This window comes from Acinonyx jubatus, chromosome D2, assembly GCF_027475565.1.
Source record: "Acinonyx jubatus isolate Ajub_Pintada_27869175 chromosome D2, VMU_Ajub_asm_v1.0, whole genome shotgun sequence".
Classification (NCBI taxonomy): Eukaryota; Metazoa; Chordata; class Mammalia; order Carnivora; family Felidae; genus Acinonyx; species Acinonyx jubatus.
The window spans coordinates 45,136,201-45,157,323 of NC_069393.1; the positions used below are offsets into that span (position 1 = coordinate 45,136,201).

At 49.0% G+C, this 21,123-nt stretch overlaps 1 protein-coding gene across 6 annotated transcripts in view; it reads right to left on the reverse strand.

The window, feature by feature from the left end:
- ARHGAP22 (Rho GTPase activating protein 22) overlaps nt 1–21,123 on the reverse strand; it is a 174,292-nt gene that overhangs the window by 85,514 nt on the left and 67,655 nt on the right. For all 6 annotated transcript variants that reach the window (XM_027062521.2, XM_027062517.2, XM_027062520.2 and 3 more), the window contains one exon: nt 7,261–7,348. In XM_027062521.2, coding sequence (XP_026918322.1) covers nt 7,261–7,348 — 88 coding nt within the window. The remainder of the gene's footprint in view (nt 1–7,260; nt 7,349–21,123) is intronic.

A 21,123-nucleotide genomic window follows, 5' to 3' on the forward strand; every position in this document is an offset into this window, starting at 1 on the left:
AACGAGGAAGAAAGAGAGAGAGAAGGAAGGCAAGGAAGACACAGTGGAGGGTGGGGGAAGGGTCCCCTGCACATCTATAGGTCTTAGTTCACCTGATGGCCACAGCTATCTTGCCAAGTAGGTAGTTTTATTTCTGTATCGGATAATGAAAAGGAGACTCAAGAGAATTTAAATTATTGGTCCAAGGTCTCCAAATTAGTGAGCGGCAGAGCTGACATATGAATCTGGGTCTGTCTGACTCCAAAGCCTAGGCTTTTCCCTCAATTTTTCTTCCTCCCTCCCCACTTCTCTGTCATTTGGAGGGCGCTCGCTGAGCACCTGTTCTATGCCAGGATTTCACTGAGTCCCCTCCTCATTGACACTCACTGGGCAATGCAGGTCCGCCACACGCATATGGCTGTCGCACACTGGAAACGCGGCTAGTGTAACTGAGCAACGGGCTTGTTCATTTCATTACCAATGTGGCTTGCATTACGTTTCTATGGAACAGAGCTGCCCTGGAGCTTGACTTTGGCCAAAAGAATGAACTGCACGTTCCTCTTCAAGGGCATCTATTTCCAGGGACACCGGGGGTAGTTTCCCACACCTGGTCCTGTGTTTAGTTGGGAAAAGTGAGGTTAAAAGACAGGAGGGCCAGACCACAAAGCAGGAAGTCCAAGCAACCCCTCTCGGATTTGCTGATTCTCCCGCTCCCAGGGGTGAAGAGCGCCTGTGAACTTCTCATCTGATTTCATTTCTAGTCTTTACCCATCGTCTGGCGCGCCGCAGGCAAACTCAGCGGGGCCGCGCGAGGTCAGGCTGATACGCAGTCTGGCTGGTACCAGGTGCCGAGATAGGCTGAGATCGGCATCCCGCTCAGGAGGCGGCTAATGGGGTGAGCGATGCTCTGTGGATGTCAGGAGCCCGGTATCAGTCTCCTTCCACGGGCTAATCTGTGTGTGCTGGCTTCGTTTCAAGGTCAGGCCTCAGAGATAGCGGGTGGCAGTTCTAACTGCTCCAAGCTGCATGCCGGATAGGGACAGGCAGCCGCAAGCTCAGTGCCCAGAGTGGCTTCAAAGACCCTGTGCAGCCATGAGAAACTGCCAGAGCCCATTCTTTCTGGGTGGCACCTTGGAGGTCACCAAGACCAGCCCTCTTATCATACAGGTGGGGAAATGGAGACCCAGAGAAGGGAGGAAACCTGCCTCAGCGAGTCAGGGGCTGAGCTGGGTCTGGACCAACTGGGTCTGGACCCACTGCAGAGACGTTGAGCGTGGTCCGGACCCCTTCACTGAGAACTTGGCACATGAACTTATAACTGCACAGAATGAATCACGGCTGGGCTCTGAGCGGCCAGGCTTCTGAGTTGCCTCCTGCTGGGTCCCTGTGAGTGCGTCAGCAGGTTCTCTCATCCTACTCCTCCTGGGGCAGAGTGGTCTTCTCTGCGGACACCGGTGGGGTGAGGGTGTCGAGAGTAGCATAGGTGGTGGCAAAGATGAACCCTCCTCATCTCCTGCCTGGTCCTTGCGACGCACCCATCACGACCCCTGGTGCTCTTTCTAACTAAATTACAGTTGTGGGTTTAGTCATCTCTCCTACCAGCTGAAGGCTGGCTAGAGCCAGATGCCACGGGGACATGCATGTCCTGCTGGGAGAGTGCAGAAAACAGGCACGAAGGGAGACGGTGCCTGGGCTCGGTGTCCTGACTCCTCCCTGGACCTTCCTTTCTGCATGCACACACCAGCCGCTGCATCCCTGGCACGTGTGGGCACGACTGACCACGTCTCCCTGATTTCCATGTGGGGCCACTGCTCGCACTGCATATACCTCAGCCCTCAACTCCTGGTTAGAGCTGAAAACCCAAGAAGTCGGAGGCAGCCCCCACCCAGGCTGACAGCCCGCAGGGTGTTGGGGAGCTGGGGGGAGGCAGTCCGCCAGCTCCGTGGGAGAGTGGAGTGCCTGCCGACCTCTGAACTGGGTGGCTCCCGCCGAAGTCTCCAGCACTTTATCTTGAGAAAGATAGTCTGTGGGCCCAAAGCAGACAGGCATTCTGCCATGGGAACTGGGCCCAGACTTTAGAGCAGCCATTATACCCTCCAAGACCTCCCGCTCAAGAAGACAGCACTTTCCTCCTTCTGTTCTCTCAGATTCAGGGCAGTTACTGTTCCTGTCCCACAAGGGCTTATCCCTAGCCCCACATGCTGAGGTCCTTGCACCCCCAGGAGGAAATGTGCCCGCACAGGCACCCCATCTTGGGGCCCCGGTGTGGTTGTGCAGAAAGGGCCAAGGCCAATGATGTGACACTCAGCCCTCGGAAAAAACAGAACCATAGACTGTCTGGTGCAGTGTGTATTTGGTGGAGACTGTCACCTGTCACCTCCCCTCCCTTCCTGAAGGCATTAGAGTCCCTTGCTTCCACTGTGGGAAGCTTCAGTGGGAGGGTCTGTCTGGGTGCTGGAGGTGGATGGGCCTTTCCTTACCACTCTAGTGTCACCAGGCATAGGTCCATGGCCTCAACACAAACACCAAGACTCTGGACTTGAACAAATGACTCCAGGACTGAGGGGTCAGCGGAGATTCAACCTTTCTGGCACACAGTCCTGATCTGCTTTCTGTTCCTGCCTCCAGGACCACTGAGCCGCCCTGCTGCCTGCCTCTTCCACGGGTAGCTCTCCAGCTTCCAGAAGATTCTGTGTGGCCCCACAACCTCTGGCCAGTTCTCCCTTTGCCTGAGTTAGCCTGAGCTGGCTTCACCTGCAATAGGGACTCTTGAAAGACACACCCAGTGATGGAGGAGACATGGTGGCCCGTCAGTTAGTCACCAGAAAGATCTGAGGCTCCCATCTAAATCCCTGTAGACAACTGTCCTGCCTCCCTTTGGCAACACTGTGCTAATACCGGAAGAAGAATATCTGAGACACGTTGCACTGCTTTATTGATTACCTAATTCGTTCTATCAGACACAAGCGTCTTGTGGATTTAGCAACCCTTTTGTCCACAGTACCAAAGGAGGCCTCTCCACTCCTGGCTCCATTCTGTTCCTGCGTATCTAGAGGGAGGCCTAAACATGGCCTGGGAGCAGAGGCCCCCTTTGCCAGCACTGGGAGCCCAGAGAGATCAAGTCTGCAAGGGGCAGTTTTCAAAGGGCTGGGAGGCGGTGGGGTTTGCCAGGTGAAATTCCGGTCACCAATTCCACGTCGCCCAGCGACACCAGCTGGGCATCCTACCACTGAACTCTATATTCACACTATCTACCTGGAGAAAATGTCAGATCCCACAGGTTAAGGGTTCAGTCTTACAAGACTGCTCCGCCTCCCCGCTGCAGATGCCGCCTGCAAGGCCACGCGGTCATCTGTGCTTCTGACCAATGGGCCGTAGGTCTGACCAATGGGCCATAGGTCCAAACAACCCCTTCCCTGGCTTTGATTAATTTGCTAGAGCGGCTTACAGAACTCAGAGAAACCTTTTCGTTTCTGGATCACTGGTTCATTATACAAAGATATAACTCAGGAAGAGTCACGTGGAATCGCTGCATAGGGCAAGGTATGTGGGAAGGGTTGGGGAGCTTCCGTGCCCTCTCCAAGCGCATCATTCTCCCCAAATCTCCACGTTCTCACCAACCTGGACGGTGTCCAAACCCTCTCCTTTTTGTTTTGTTATGGAGGCTTCATTACATAGGTATGGTTGGTTCCCCTCTAAACCAGTCTCAAAGGAGGGGCTATCCCAAAGTCACCTCATTAACATAACAAAGGGCACCTTTACTTAGGAAATTCCAAGGGTTTTAGGAGCTCTGTGCCAGGAACCAGGGCGAACATCAAGTATATAAATATCTATCCATCTGTCTGCCTATTTATCTTTCTTAATCCAAATCACAGCATCAGGCCAGGCAACTAACTGTCTGGGCAGAAGAGACCAGGTGGGAAGGAGACCCAGGGTCCTCTGATCCCCAGTCCCTTTCTGGGGCTTGGCTCCTTCCTCCTGATCCAGGAGCCAGGAGTGTTGGTGCAGAGTGGGGCTCTGGTTTAGAGGTGCCTCATGCTGCAGTCCCAGCACTTAGCGACTGTGGGCACACGGCAACCATCAGTGGTGTGGCCTCGCTGAAATGTGCAGGGATGGGGGTGGGGTGAGGGTGGAAGGGTGAGTAGGTAGGAGGGCCTGTAAGGCCTGTCATGTAATTGGCAGGTTTCTCCACTAGAGGGCACTCACTGTATAATTTTTCCTCTTCTGTTTACTTTCAATTCTATCCTGATGAAAAGTTGTGACTTTTCCTACCGTTGAAGAACAAAAATAGAAGTCTAACTTAAAATTCATGTAGATATTCTTATGCATGGTTATACTTGGGTTCTACCACATTTCCAAGAGTTGTCAAGCGTTTCCCCCTCTGGGACAGCGGGTGTGGTGGACACGAGCCCCACCTGGCCTTTTGCAGCCAAAATGATTTGCCCAACGGAGACGATTGAGCCCTTCCTGCGCAGTGCCCCACAAAGGTTGGCTGGACCCCTCACTGCCCACCACCAACCTGCTTTCCTTGAGCGGCCTCACAGCTGCCTTCACTCTCACCCCCGGTCTGCCCCCCGGCCTTCAGGAGGGCAGTGTGTGCAAATGCAAGAGGGCAGTGATGGGTGGCTCTAGGGACCGGCTGAATCCGGTGCTTAGACCACTGCTGGGCTTGGGCTACAGGGCTACGGGGGGCCCTGCCTTTTTATAACTGCATCCCTAGACCTCCTGTGCCCAGGTGGAAAGACACTAGGTCCTGTACCAGGTGCCAGTGCTGGATAGCAGCTCTGTGCCCAGGGGGCCAGCCCTGACCCCCTAATACCATCTGGCTGTGTGTCCTCGGGCAAGTCATATCCTCTCTAACCCCCAGTGTCTTTTTAAATAAAATTTTCAACTTTTATTTAAAATTAAATAAACTACGTCCTGGGGTGGCTCAGTCAGCAGGTCATGATCTCACGGTCATGAGATCAAGCCCCGCGTGGGGCTCTGTGCCAACAGAGTGGATTCTGTCTCTCCCTCTGTCTCTGCATCTTCTTCTTCCCCACATGTGTGTGCATGTGCTCTCTCTCTCAAATAAAAAAAAAAAGTACTCCTCCCTTGGGGGGATGTTTTGAGCATTGTGGTAGGCAGAATAATGGTCCCACAGATATGTGTGCTTGTTTTTTAAAAAGTTTTTTAAATGTTTATTTGTTTTTGGGAGAGAGTGAGAGAGACAGAGCACAAGCAGGGGAGGGGCAAAGAGAGAGGGAGACACAGAAGCCGAAGCAGGCTCCAGGCTCTGAGCTGTCAGCACAGAGCCTGATGCAGGGCTCGAACTCTCAAACCGTGAGATCATGACCTCAGCCGAAGTTGGACGCTTAACCGACTGAGCCACCCAGGCACCCTAGACACGTCTGCTTCTTAATTCCCAGAATCTGTGAATGTTACCTTACGTGGCAAACAGGTCTTCTTCCCCTCCAGAGTGAAAGAAATCCTTGTAAATAGCTCTGACCCAGATAAAGAGCCTGCACACTGGTGATTTTTCCCCATCTAGTCCTTGGGGCACACGCTCAGTGCTTTTGTGAATTCATGGCTAGGGTATGTGGATCTCCTCCACCTTTCAGTTCCAGCCTCACCTGCTTCCTCCCTAATTCCCAGGCGCAGGTCCCCTGGCCCCTCCCCCAGGCCTCCCTTCCATGCCCAGCTTCCCCTTCCTCAGATGGCAGGGCCCTCCACCTCCCTGCCCTCTTCATTTCTATCTTCTTTGCAGAAGCCTTTACCCCTGTTCCATGGCCAACCAAGCCCCTCTTTTCCACTCCACACTCCGGGACCCCTCAGTTGCCACCTTCTAATGTGCAGTTTTAGTACCAAGGTTTTTGCAGTAGATTCAATGCCCACGTAGGAAATGCCAAATGAAACCAGGGATACTTGCATTTTGCATATAGGGCATGAACTTGGGGAGGGGCTTCCTGCCTGTTGCCTTCTGCCTGTGTCTTCTGGAATTCCCAGTAAAGACAGAGCAAGGGTGAACAGGTCCCTGCCCCGGGCTTGGTGGCACTCACTGCTGCTCCCCGAGGGCCGCTGCTGGCTGGCCTGAGCCTGGGCTGAGAGCCTTGGTGTATAGCAGATAGTCAGGCCACCTCATCAGACTGGTGGGGTGGCCGTGCTGCTCGGGACGGTAAACCTGTTGGCTCACAGAGCCCAGGGAGACCCGAGCACACTGAGTTCACAGCCACGACTTCCCAGAAGGAAGTCTAAATTTGGACGGCACACTGGAGGCATGTGATGACTAGGTGGCTGCAGCCGATTCCCTGCCCAGAACCCCGGCTCTCACTGCTCCCATCCATGCGGGTGGCCTCTTCGCTCAAGTGCCTGCAATGCTCCCAGAAGCCTTCTGTCTGCAGGGAGCTTGACCATGCATAGGGCAGGCCAGAGATGCCAGAGTTAGCTCCCGGGAAGCAGCTGGTGGAACTAAGGGGGGTAGCCCCCAGCTTCTTCCCTTCATGGGCGGGACACCTCTGAGGCCTGCTCCCCACAGTCCCCACAGCCGCCCCAGGAGTTGAACCCTGGGTCCTCACAGCAGCAATCCACTCACTAGCACACCCGGAATGGCTTTCCTCCCTCCCTGTTCCCTCCCCCCTGCTTTCTGGGAATCCCCTCTGAATAAACAGCTTGGAGCCTGGTCTCAAGCTCTGTTTCTGGGGGAGGCCAGGCTACCCAAAACACCCGACTGCGGAACCAGCCCTTCTGGAAGCAGACAGGCTCATCTTTGAGACACATCTACTAGTTCAATAACAATCACATTTGAAAACTGGGAATTTAAAAAAAAAAAATTTGTAGCTGCCAACACCATAGCGGTTCCTTGGATTAAAATATTCCCCTTCCTCCCACCACAGCTCAATTCTGTTTTGAGATTCATGATAAAGCTTATTTTAAGGCTCTGTATCTGTGCTAGTGGGTTTTCCCTGGACTTATTTTCATATGATCCAGTTGTTGTGTTTAGACCTTCGTCCTAAGATATCCCCGTTGCCTGGTTTCCCTTGTGCTTATGGTGAATTTTAAAATCCAATTTCCAAAAGCTAATTACCCAGACAATTGACCGGATTTTCTGATACGCCCCCAAATTTGCAATATCCTCTAGATGTGTCCCAAATTTCTGAGTAGGGCTTGGCGACAGCGTTGATGTTCCTATAGGGAGGAGCATCCTGAAGGAGATCGGCCCTTCTAGGCCAGAGGTGCGGTGACACCCCCAGCGGGGCCCCCAGGGCCGGCCCCAGCACAGAGCCTACACGTGCTCACGCCTACCTGGGCTGATCTCAAAGAGGTGCTTCCCTGTGTCCTCGGGGCCAGGAAGGAGTTCGGTCACCCGGGTCCCTTGTAGAGAAATAAATCCCTAAAATAAAGAGACAAACACAAACATGGGAGGCATGAGATGGCAGGGGAAGGGTTCCTTCCTGTGGTCAGGGCTCCTGGAGAGAGAGGGTGGGGCTTCAGGATCAGGCCCCAGCAGGAGCCTGCACGGGGTTCCCGGTGGACGGTGGACTGGGGTGGACGTTAGGGTGTACACACGTGGTTGGAAGAACTCTGCCCCCAGGCAGGGCCGAGACGGCCTGGAGGTGTTACTCCTTCATTAAGGCACAGAAATGCATATCTGGAGCAGGGAGGAAGGCCCCCATTATTACCCCCTTCCACCCCCCTCACCCCACTCCGTTCTAATGCAGCCATCTGCAGCCTTTCTGGGGCACAAGGTTTAGGTTCTGAGGGTCAGGGAGAGGAAGGCTGTCACTGGGGCTGGCTTCTTGTATGTAGCTGTCCCTGAAGTGACATGGGAGGTCAACAGCTCTATGAGTCCGGTTCTGCCCCCTCCCAGAAGGTGGAATTTTATTTCTTGTTCAGTGGGAGTCAGCTAGTACACAGGAGGTACCCAGCACAGATCATGCCGTGTGCCTGGGGTATCTGTGTATGTACATGACAGGGGGTGGGTACATGACAGGGGGTGGGTACATGACAGGGGGTGGGCCCACCCTACTCTCCAATGCTGAAATCTGGTAGGCTAGAAGACGCAGGGAAAGACCATGAGGTGCAGGGACAGGTACTATGGGTTTGGGTCTCAACCCTGAACTTTTGGGCTGTGTGACCTCAGGCAGAACACCTAACTTCTCTGAACCTCAGTTTCCACATCTGGACAATGGCACAGTAACTCCCACTTCTTAGGGAGCATTGAGACACCAGATTCCTGTTCAGGAGGTCCCGCTCGAGATGGGTACTGTCACAATCACCTTTACTCTAGCCCTTCCTCCCCACCCCACCCCCCCCAGCACTAGGCAGGGCCTCCTTTGTTCCCTTTGTTCCCTCTCTCTGTTAACGACTAATCTCTGCTGTGACTTTTCTTCATTTTGTTCATGTTCAGATTGGTTTATTTAAGACTGCGTGTGGCTCTGACTATACATTTTTTGCTCTCTCCACGCCAAACTTATTTTAAATTCCATTTCCATAGCGTACCTGTCTGGGCTTAAATCCTGGCTCAGTTACTTAGTGGCTGTGTGACCTCAGACAAATTGCTTAACCTCTCTGTGCAATCTCACAAAAACCTCATTCGTGAAATAGGAATGATAATAGTACTTTGTGGGGCTGTTGTGAGCATTGGAAGAACGAATCCCGGGAAGGCATTACGGCAGTGTCTGCAACATAGTAAAGCACGCTTGCATCTGTGTTTGCCCAGGTGAGGGGCATGATCATGCCACCCCCAGCCCCCGACTCCTGTGTGTGCTCACAGAGTGTTCATCTCCCCACGCCATCTTTTCCAGGCAATTCCTGGGTGTAACAGGAATGCAGGTGGCCGGAGCCTCTGCATGGCTGCTGGCGTCTCACTCTGAGGGGAGATACATGGACGTACCTTTTCTCACAGAAGCCACGTGAAGGCAGGACAATGTCTTTGCTTTAGAGAAATTACAGCAATAGACCAGAGAACCAGCTGGTAACTGTTGTAACTGAATTATCAGTTACTTTCTTGCTAGAGAATCTGGAGCTACTGGGAGTAAATTAGGAGTGCAGCCCCTGCATGGGGAGACGTGCTCATTAGAGGGCGTGGACAAGATCCATCACTGGCTAATGGGATGATCTCTGGTGTTCGCTGTTTCAGTAACTGGGCACTTTGCTTTATTCCTCTGTTCCTCAATAGCTGTCACCCATAAAATGGGAGTAATATTGTTGACACTGACATTACTTTTTATTCCAGCTAAATAGAAAAGCAGTAATAGCTACTGTTTGGGGAGCGGGTTCTATGTTCCCGGCTCTTTGTTTAATCAATGCTGGATTGTTTGTTTAAATCTGGAGGCCTCATGGGGCAGGTACTACTATTCCCATCTTGCTGGACGAGCAGCTGGAAGTTGGACAGGTAGAGCAGCCAGCTCCTTGTCCCACTGCTGGCAAGGGCAGGCTGGGAGGTGCGCCCAGCCCTGGCTGACGCAGGGGCGCCTTGCCTCTCATATGTGATAGCAGCTGCTGACCAACTTTGTGTGCAAGACGCCGTCACGGAGAGCCAGGCCGTGACTTTGGCTCACTCTGTGAATCCCAGTGTGGTTCCTACCGCAGCAAGAGACCTTCAGCATTGGCTTTGGGCCGCCCACATCCCTCGCCTCCACGAGTCAAGAGCCCGGCTTTGATCCCAGCACTGTGCGGGCACTGGGTGGAGGTGGGGGACGGGGAGATAACAGAAAGATTTCTGGAAAATCCCCAAATTATGTGGACATCCCATGAACATACTTCTAAATAATCCATAGGTCAAAAAAGAAAAAAAATCAAAAAGTACTTTGTACTGAATAAAAACAAAAACACGACGTGTAACAATTTGTGAAATGCTTTTCAAGAAGTGCTTAAGGGCTAAGTGATAGCACTCAGGGCTGATATTTGGAAAGAAAGGCCTTTGAGGCCTCCACCTTGAGAAAGTACATAAAGAAGAGCAAGTGAAACCCAAAGTAAAAGAAAGAAACAAATGAAGATCAGAGTGGTTACAAATAAATGAAAAATAATAGAGAAAAATCAATGAAACCAAAAGCTTGTTTTTTAAGGAGATCAATACAATTGATAAGCTTTTAGTCACACTAATCAGGAAAAAAAAGAGATTACCAATAGCAGGAATGACAGCGGTGACATCATTGAAGATTCTTCAGATATTAGAAGGATAAGGTAATATTAAGAACAACACTATGCTAGTAACTAGACAGCTTAGATGAAATGAACCAAAAAAGACACAAACTATTGAGGCTCACTTAGGAAGAAATAGTGAAATAGCCCCATATCTTGCAGAGAAATGGAATTTGTAGCCAAAAACTTCCCACAAAGAAAACTCTAGGCTTAGATGGCTTTATTACTCAATTCTGTCAAATACTTAAAAAAAATAATACCGATACTATCCACAGGGTTGTTGTTTTTTTTTAATTAAGAAAGAGGGCCTATTTTCCAATGCATTTTATGAGGCCAGCTTTATCTTGACATATAACTAGCCAAAGATATTACGAGAAAAGGACATTACAGATTAAGATCCCCCAGAAACATAGAGGCAAAAATTCTCAGCCAGAATTTAGCACATCAAACAACATATAAAAAGGAAAATATATAAGGAACAACTGGCAAACTATAATTCACCATATTAATAAAGTAGAAAAAGGATAAGATCATCTCAGTAGACATAGAAAAAACATTTGAAAAAAATTCAACATCCATTCCTGATTAAAAATGTCAACAAATTAGGGATAAAACCAACTTCCTCAACCTGATAAAGGGTATCTATAAAAAACTAAAAGCTAATACCATACTAAAAGTTCTTCCCCTAAGACCAGGGTCAAGACAATGGTGTTTATTCTTACCTCCTATGAAATATTATACTGGAGTCCTAGCTGCTATAGCAATGTGAGAAAAAGAAAAGTTGTTCAGATTGGAAAGGAAGAAGTAAGGGGCGCCTGGGACGCTCCGTTGGTTAAGCGTCCGACTTTGGCTCAGGTCATGATCTCACGATTCATGAGTTTGAGCCCGACGTCAGGCTCTGTGCTGACAACTCGGAGCCTGGAGCCTGCTTTGAATTCTGTGTCTCCCTCTCTCTCTGCCCCTCCCCTGCTTGCACTCCGTCTCTCTCTCTCTCTCTCTCTCTCTCTCTCTCTCTCTCAAAAATTAATAAACATTAAAAAAAAAGAAGTAAAAGTTCTTTCACAGACAACCCATTGTCTATGTAGAAAATCTGGTGAAAACCTACAGAAACTAAACTACTAGTTTGGAGTTACTAGAACTAATACATGATTTTGGCAAGGTTGCAAGGGTACAAGAGAAATGCACTTAGCTGAATCATATTTCTAGATACTACCAGTGAACAACTGGAAACTCAAAATCAAAACCATTTTTAATTTATATCAAAAATATGAAATACTTAGGGTAAGTATGGCAAAAGATGTTTAAGATCTGTTCATTAAAATCTATAAGTGAAAATGAAAGAAGATATAAATAAATGGAGAGAGACACTGCGTTCATGGGTCAGAGGACCATTCATTGTTCAGATGTCAATTCTCCCCAAATTGCTCTCTAGATTTAATACGATCCCAGTCAAAATCCCAGTGGGTGTTTTGTAGAAATTGACCAGCTGATTCTAAAATATAAAGGACCTGCCAATAGCCAGACAACTCTGAAACAGCAACAAAGTTGGATACCTAATACTGCCAGATTTCAAGACTTATTATAAAGTTATAGTAATCAGAACTGTTATGATATTGGCATCAAGATAGACAAGTAGATTAATCAAACAGAACAGGGCGTTTATACACACACATACACATAAAAGTTATATATATATGTGTGTGTGTGTACGTATATGTGTATATATATGCATATATATATGTGTGTGTGTATATATATACAACTGATTTTTGACAAAGGCACACAAGCAATCCAGTGAAGAAAGGAAGTGTCTTCGGTAAGTGGAAGTGGAACAATTTCATGTTCACACGCAAAAGTAATAAACTTTGATCCATGGCTCACATCATGTACAATAATATGCTGAAATGAATCATAGACCTAAATGCAAAATCTAAGACTGAAACTTCTGGTAGAAAATGTTAATGACTTTGGATTAGGCAAAGATTTCTTAGGTACATCAGAAGCTCACTTCATGAAACAACTAATTGATAATTTGACTCATTCAAATAAAAACAGTTCCTTAGAAGGTACTAAGAGAAGGAAAATATGAGTTATGAAAGAAAAGAAATGAGAATATGAGACTATCCGAGAATGAGAAAATATTTGAAAATCATGAGTCTGATAAAGGACTTGGGCCCAAAATATACAAAACATTTTCAAAATTTAATAATGAGGAAGCAATCCAGTTTTAAGGTAGGCAAAAGATTTCAACAGATGCTTTACCATAGAAGGTACGAGGGTGGCAAAGAAGCTCACGGAAAATTCTCTACATCGCTGGGCATTCTCATACGCTTGATATTTGATAAAGCCTTTTTGAAAGCAATTTTGCAATCTCTAAAATAATGTTAAAATAAAATATCCCTTTAGCCTAGTGGTGAATTTTGAGAATTTGTCCCAAGGAAAGACAAATGCATAAAGATGCACGTATAATGATGCTCATCGAAGCATTGTTTTCCTGACGGAAAAAAGTGGAAAGCAGCTTACTTGTCCATCAATGGGGGAGTGGTTAAATTATTTCAGGTACAGCCTTCCACAATGAGATAAATGCAAAAGTCTTCTAATATGAATTGTTAAGTAAAAAAAGGAGGTGCTAGAAAAACAATTGTAGTACGATCGCACCCCAATTTCTGTTACTGCCCTCTCTCAAGAACCTGCACATTACTAGGCATACAGAAATGGCAGTGACAGCTTGCACTGTGGGATGGAGTGGTGAGGCAGCTTTATGGTTTGCTTCGTAATGTTGGCATCAGAATAAGGAAATTTAATAAAAGTAAAAAAAAAAAAAAAGGGTAGTCAGATACTTCACAGGGTGCTGCCCACACCCGATGGTCAGTTGCCAACTTTCCACGGTAACTCCCTGACGGAACGCTACTCACTTCATGTGTCTAGGGCCAGGCCAGCATTTCCTCAGCCGGAATGTCCCTCTGTCATCCTCAGGCAAAGGACGGTGATCTTCCCTTCCTCCTCCTTTCTCAAAACATTGGAAGCGACAGGCCTCTCAACTTTCATGGGACTGAAATCTAGGGACAGCTACCCTCTAAGCCGTCTAACCAGGGCACAAGCCTCTGCCCGCTGGAGAAGCGGCTGCAGCCCGCTGGGCAAAATGATCCCTCTTGGGAACAGCTCGCAGGGCACCCGGCGGTCCGGAGGCCTCAGCTCGGTCCAGGGAACTGACCATGAGGGTAACAGCAGCAACAGTGACAAAGATTTCTGTTCATCTCCATCCAGTTGTCTCACCCCCAGGACCCGCCCACGTTGCAAAAAGGTAAGCAACGATGACGCTTTAGGTCTGGGGTGGTGTGGGGCTGTCACGGGAGCCTCACAGGTATGTGCTGCAGACATATCTGGTGTCACTCCTCTGCCACCGCTTACCCACAGTAAGCATGTGAACTAGGTTGCCTCACCCAGCCTCAGTTTCCCCCTCTGTCACGTGCTGTGTTTTGAAGATTTCGTGAGCTAATGTCTGGATGGCACCGGATTCAGTGCCTGTCCCGAGTAAGTGGTGTTGTGATTTATGAATTATTTCATAGCCAGGGAGTGGAGTCCGCTTATGACCATTTCATGGGAGTGAGAATATATATAAACATTTCAAAATAATCCTAGAGGTTTGTAATTATTGTGACATTGTCACTGAGGTGGGACTCAAGCAGCTCCTGGGCTGAGGCCCGGGTTTCTTACCTGTAAAAACAAGGCTATTAACCTCTGTCCTTTGCTCCTCACCGGGCTGCCTGAGCTAGTGCTTTGTAAGCACTAAAGGCCGAATGAATAGGGAGTAATTGTCATAATTATTATTGTAAAACCTATTTTGGCCACCACGCCGGTTTGTTCTGGGAACATCCTCTCCGCCAATAATACCATTGCTTGTGGCACAAAATAAGGTCTGATGTAGATTCAGGAGTCCCAGGAGGGTGAAGGGGGGGGGGGGGGTTCTTCCTTCACAGTTTGAGATGACAGCCCTGTGGGGACCTCCTGCGGGACCTGGGATGTCTGCACTCCTCCCACCCGTCTCAGTTTTAGGGTTCGTGATAGTTCTGAGAACGTCGCCCTCTAATTGAGCTCTCTCTCCAAGCTGATCAAAGGCTGGCTGTCTGGGAAGTCTTCACTTTTCACTCTGTCTGGAGGGAGACTGTCTGAAGAACCAACTTCTGAAATGCTCCTTAGCAAGGACATGATAAGATTTTCCACCGGCAGCATCTTGGAAAATTGCAGACACGTTTCAAAAAGCAATCACTCAAGCTACCTTATCTCCTGTAATTCTGATTGTGGCCTCAGATCAATCTTAAAAAGCTTTAGCCTCTGACACCCAACCAGGAACTGAACCACTCCGAATTTTAAATAACACAGATCAGAATGAAGTTCAGTGCCAAGCAGGGAACATCCTCCCTTTCCTTATCACACAAGCCTGTAACCACGGCTATTACTGTCTAAAATGCAGATATTAAGAAAGGCAACCTGAAGTTGGAGACAAATTGCTTTTTGGCTGGGGCGCTTTCCCTCCCTAAGGGGTTGAGATGAGTCACTGATCCAGGCTGTGTCTTTGCTAAGGACTTGGTCCCAAAGTTTCTCCCAGCAGATTCCGGAGTGATGCTGTGTCCCGTCCCTTCCAAATGCATTTGGTGTGCTCCTCGTGTCCCCACACCTTGCTTTACCACTGAGTTGCTGGCTCTCCCTAGTCTCCCTAGAGAGCCTGTCACCAGGTGTACCCTGTGGGATGGCACTGTGTCCTGAAGCAAGCAGGGGCTTTGGGGTCTGAGCACCAGCTCCCTGCACCTTCAGCTGCCCACAGTCCCTGAATCCCTTACTGCAGGGCTTCCCAGCCCAGGGTCCAAGCCCATGAAGGTGGATCCAGCTGGGATCCAAGGGTAAGCCTGGGGCCTGGGGCCTGGGGCCTGTGGCAGACTTGCAGCCTTAAGCATGGGGTCTGGCAGAGCCTCCAATGAGCCCTCCAGCCTCATAGCCAACAGCCAAACCCAACCCCCGAGGGAGTGTCCTTTGCATGGTTGGTGGGTCCTCTTTCTGGGGTCCTGGTCTTCCCTGTAGTTAGTTAGTTAGTTAGTTCCTTTGTTCGTTCATTCTGTGCCACTCCAGCATCCTGGTCTAGACCCCCGTGTATCCCCGACTTGCACTGAGTCATTTCTAAGGCCATTCTTTTAGGCGGCCCCATCTCACTGGATTCCTAAGCCTCTCAACACGTGGTGGGGTTGTGTCTGTGCCTCATGTCCTCAGCTAACACATCGGCTCCACCCTGGTGAGGGAGCCTTGGGCTCAGCCTCTCACCCCAGGCCTTTGTCATCAATGTGGGCGTTCTAATGCCCGTGACCATGTTCATGGGTCACGAACAAAACGCAATGCCAGGTTGGCAAGTGTCTGTGTAAAGGCCGTGCTCACTAGATTTAGTGTCCTGGCCTCACTGGGTCACCGTTGCAGGCTCACAGTGGTGTTGAGTAGTCGTCTAGGGACACAGGGGAACTAGTACTTGTGACCAGTGGACCAAAATGCTTACACAGTGGTTTTCCTGAACCCTCTAGTGGTGACAAAGCTCTGGCCAGTGGGACTGGGCAGGAGTGACCTCCGGCCTTCTCTCCTTCCTCCCCACACTGGGTCAACCTTGGAGGCCTTGAGAGACAGATAAGGCTGCCACCTGGTCCACAGCAAAAGATAAATTTTTATTGTGTTTAGGTGCTGGGATTTTAGGACTACTTAGCATTGTTTATTGTAACTAATTAGAAGTTATTTTGAGAAATTAAACTTTAGATAATTTTATCCCAAACTGCTCACTTGGCCACACACACACACACACACACACACACACACACACACACACACAGTTTTAGAATCCTAGTACTATTTACACATTGTATTTTTATGTAGGCCAAGCTGTTTAATTAATAAAGATTATTCTCTCGCTCCTCTGATTGGATGTTGGGAGGGAAAGGCAATGAGAGATCAGGCCCATCTAATGTGGCATTAGAAGGCACAGGGAATTGCCTCACTCTCGTGGTCAGAGGCTCTGAGCAGGGCTTGGAGGGAGGTCTGGGTTCTGGCCTCGAGCTGTGATGGCCATGTGGCACCCACTTCCTGCTTGACTATTTACACTGGAGCACTGGAAGGAGCCCAGCAAGACTGTAGGTTGCTGTGTAAGTAAGGGGTTGCGGCTATCACAGCAGTCCCTGGCCTGTCCCCAGCCATTGTAGGATCTCCCCTGGACAGAGCATGAAAGTGGCCTCTCTTCCCCCATGGCTCACTGGACCCGATGGTAGGCCTCTTTGTCTCCTTAAAATACCTGGCTTTCCAGATGGAGGGCTTAAGGGAGACACAGAGATAGGCCCGATCCATGTGGAGCCCACGGCACTCGGTATCTGCGGTAGAGGGCTGGTGCATTCACATGGGAACCAGCCATCAGAGGCACATGCTCTGAGTTTCTTAAGGGGAGAGCGTCTTCACTGGCCACCCGCCTCTTTCCGGTATTTTCTCTGATCCAGGACTTGGGTGGATGTTGGTGTAGATTTCTGTCCCACCTTAGTGCTCACCCTGCCCTGGTTCTTTGGAGCCTGCCTGGAGGGTTTGGAAAAGCCTCTGGTGTTCCCTCTGAACTGGGAGCCCTTAGTAGGCATTACCACTTGGCCCCTGTCCCACACCGGGAGGGGCGGTGGGGGGCGGGGGGCAGGGGGCGGGACACAGGGCCTCTCCACAGCCCAGGGTGCTTGGCAGTGAACCATAAGCCTGCTCTTCATGCAGTCGTCCCTGGCATGTTTCCAGCCTTCTGACCCCAGGATGGACAGGCCGTCCCAGAGGCTGAGCCTGCTTACTCAGCCTGGCCCATGCTTTGGGACACGCTTCCTCAGAAGTTTGTTTCTGCTCAGAATCTGCACTATTGGGATGTGCTGATGCTGGGTCCAGGGGCTCGCCTTGGATGGCAGGGCCCGTCCCTTGGCTGGAAATGGTTTGGTTCTGTCTTATTGCTCTAAGCTCTTCAACTACTGCTGGGCTCTGGGGCACATAGTGCCTCTGAGAGCGGCCACTGGACTGTTTAGTTGAGAACAGGTTTGTCTAAGAAACACGGTATGGATTCTTTGTACACTGACCTGTGCCCGGCTGACCTGTGGCAGTGACTGCCACCGAAGGGCCTACGCCGTGTTTTGCTGAGAAAGGCACAACTCCTCCCCATCCTCTCAAAAGCTGCTCTTCATTCAGCAAATGCTCCCTCTGTCCTCGGGGGACCAGGCAAGGCAGGAGACCTATACGGACGCTCCCAATCCCCTCCATTTTGCTCAGTGGTCTACTAATGTATTAAGGAGCTAGAATGCCCCAAATATAATTAAAAGTAAGTTATTCTGGTCTAAACAATGAATGAAATATATTTTCCATGCTGCCTCAATGTCATTTGATTCATTTTTATGCCTAGTAATTGACAAAACTAGCAATTTACCAATCAGTCTTGTAGCTATTACTATAAATTAACTGGGTTCAACAGAAAGCCAAAGGATTGATTATAAGTGGGAGACGTTTAAGTACTATAAGCTAACATCCTTGCTGACTTAAATTAGCAGACCCTGCGAGAAGCTCATTACATCTCCATGAACGGTCAGGCCACACTCAAGGAAACACAGAAGTCATTTTTAGAAGGCAAAGATCCGTTTTGTAGGCAGTGACATTCTGGGTGCAAAAGAATTCAGGGGCAACCAGACACTCGTCACTTGTGATTTATATATTCTTGAGTGTGTCATCAGACCTCTTAGTATCTTGGTTTTCTTTCCCTACAACAGTGGCATATATTACCATATAATGATTAATGGTAGGTACTCACGAGTTATTACTGGTCTTGTTATTTCAGGGGGGCCCACTTTCAAAACCACTGCTGTATTGTACAAGATAAACTTTAAAACACATTATTTGTGGATGATTCCTTCAATCTTATATTTTTTTCCTTGACATGCCAAACGCAGGAAAAAACGGTTTTAACTAAATATTGTCTAAAAATTGTTTAAAAATGAGTTGGCTGCTGTTACCGATTTGAATTTACTAAGTATGTTTCTGTTTGATTTAAAGTGACTGACTAGAATTTTCATTTTTATCTGTTTAATAGTGGGGAGTTATATTTCTCAAATAGCTTCAAAAATATAAAGCTTCCTTTAAAAAGAAAGCCTGATATTTGATATTTGATATCTGGTATTTGAACCTAAATAAATGATGGCTTTCTCTTTCTAGAAGACTCCAAAGAGTAATTCTTTACAAAAGAAGCATTTGAAGTTGTCTCTAAGGACATCTTTTTTTTTAAGTAGCCTTCACACCCAGCACAAAGCCCAGTGTGGAGCCCAATGTGGAGACCAATGCGGCGCCCAGCGTGGGGCTTGAACGCACAACCTTGAGATCAACACCTGAGCTGAGATCAAGAGTCGAACGCTTAACCGACCGAGCCACCGAGGCAGCCCCCACCCCCCACCCCAAGGACAGTTTAAACAAGAAAACATTTATTGTCTAATTTTTCTTTGCTGCACTAATGGTAATGTTACTATCAGTCCCCAGTTAGCTCACGGCAACTTCTGACACCCTGTGGAGGGCACCTGCTCGCTAGCTCTTGAGTTATCCTGAGGCAGCGAGTGGGGCTTTTGCTGTATTCGGTACCTTTCCGTCATGCTCCTGTGTTCCTTCTCAGTGCAGCTAGATTGGCTAGAATTCACTGTGGCAAGATCCATGGTAGCAGCTAGGGAAGTAATTAGTTGCTTGCCCTTTTGTGGACAGAGATTTGCAGGTGGAAAGGAGGAAGGAGGAAGAGAAGCCAGGCTCTCCAAAAGTTCTAAGGAAGTCAGGGGCAAGTTTACGAGTAAGCTAAACAGGACCAGGTGGAGACACCAGCTGCAAAGGTCCCCTGGCATCAAGGTCTGTATCTATTAGCCTTCTTGCCACCAACCGTGCCTCCATGCAGACCTTTGCCAGGTGCAATGGTTGGAGCTTTTTTACCGAATAGCTGTCCAAGACCGAAGGTGGTGCCAATGGCAGGAACTCTGGGAAGCTCTCCTGGTCTGGCCAGACCCCCAGAGCTTACCTGCTTCTTCAGGCTTGTGTTCTATTCATCCAGAAAGGAACTTCTGCAAACTTCCATGGTTTGGCTGACTCTAGTTACTGTGCCTCTATTCCTCTTTGCCTTGAAAGGGCTCTGCTGGCGTTTTGGCTTTGAGGGTTGAAAGGGTACTCAGAGATCCTCTCTGGCCAACTTCCCATTCAATGACCAACTCTCTTTGAGGCCAAGTGGCGGTCTGGCCTCGGCTTGCACAGCACCAGGGACTGGAGCTCAGCCCTGACCAGAAGACCGCTCCACTGAACAGAGGATTCTTCACATACAGGGGGACATGGTGGCCTTTGTGCAATTCCACTTGTCCTGGCTACAGCTTCTGGAGGTCCACAGAATAGAGGTAGTCTTGTTCACATGAGGTACAGTGACCGAACGGGTGCCCTTCCCAGGATCTGTCTTCTCTGGATGATTTATTCAGTCTGTCCCTCATGTGGGCAGAAGTTCAGACCCCTCGCCATCCCGGCTGTCCTGCTGCACTGAAAGTGTGGTGCCTCCAGGGGCTATCATGTGACAGTTGTGACCTGGTGTGACCACGGCAGAGCTTAATGGGTTTTCCCGTCCCTTTTTCTAATTTCTGTGCATCTCAATAACAGATCTGCAGTCCCCAGATGTTCTGGCAACTATATCTCACTGTGAGTCTGTACTGAGCTTTTAAGCTAATTAAAACTCTTACCTCTGCCTCATTCAACCTATTCTTAATCTAGGTTTCTCTATTCTGTGAAATCAAGTGATTGTTTTTGAACCAAAGGGAGGACTTTATATTTTATCTTAACAATTTCCCATGAAACCAGCCTGTCAAAGTCATTTTGAATCTCTATGCTGTTTTCTGCCTTTGCTGTGCCTCCCAGCTCTGCAGGTTCACTAAATGCATCTTTGGTTTTGCTCTGGGAAGCCACTGCCATGCTGTGAGGATAGCTGAGTGGGCCACAGAATGATGAGGAAACATGTGCAGGAGAGAAACCACATGGCCCAGATAGAAGAGTGAGAGCAAAAGCAGAAACTGCCTAGAGTCTCAAAAGCCGAACCTGGAACTCGCCCAGCACCACTTCTGTCTCATCAGGAACAGAGGAGGGGAAATCGATTCCAATTCCTGTGGGGAGGAGCAGTGTGCACTCAGGGGAAGGCAGGAACAGGCGGTGGCCGTCCTCGGACACCAGCCTATCACATACCTCCTACAGTTGGTATGAACATTAAAGCAAGTTAATACATGCGAAGCACTTAGAGCCATGCCTGGTTCGTAATGCATAGAAGTGTTTGCTGTTAGCTAGATTCAAACCCAGGAAGTAAGGCAGAGCCAAGATCAGGGTCATGATGCACACCACTGGACTCGTCTTGCTTCACTGAGCTGGGTGACTTACTAAGCCTTCACTGGCTCCAGTCCCACCCAGGGGAGAAGACCACCTCTAAGGTGTTGCCTACATGTTGAATCTCACTGTCACGGCAGCCCTTGTGGTCGGTGGTGATTCTCACCCCACACAGGGGAATGGTGGCTCAGAGCGGGGAATCCCCTTTTTTGGTTACTAGCTGGTAAGCATGGAAGCCAGACAACAAAAGTCTGTCCTTCTCTATCATGTGGGATTCTGTAAAACGGCTTGCTGAGGTCCAGACAGCGGGTGTCCATGGCAGTTCTGACACCCACTGGCGTGGACTCTTTATTGGAAAAGGCAGCGTGGACCACATGCAAGGCTGCTCTCAGGGAAACCTGTGGGTTTGGACGATCCTCACTTTCTGGATCTGTCACCTGCTTTTCCCATTTAATTTAATTAATTAATTTTTAATGTTTATTTATATTTGAGAGAGAGAGAGCAAGTGGGGGAGGGACAGAGAGAGAGAGAGAGAGGGAGACACAGAATCTGAAGCAGGCTCCAGGCTCTGATCCATCAGCACAGAGCCCGACGCGGGGCTTGAAC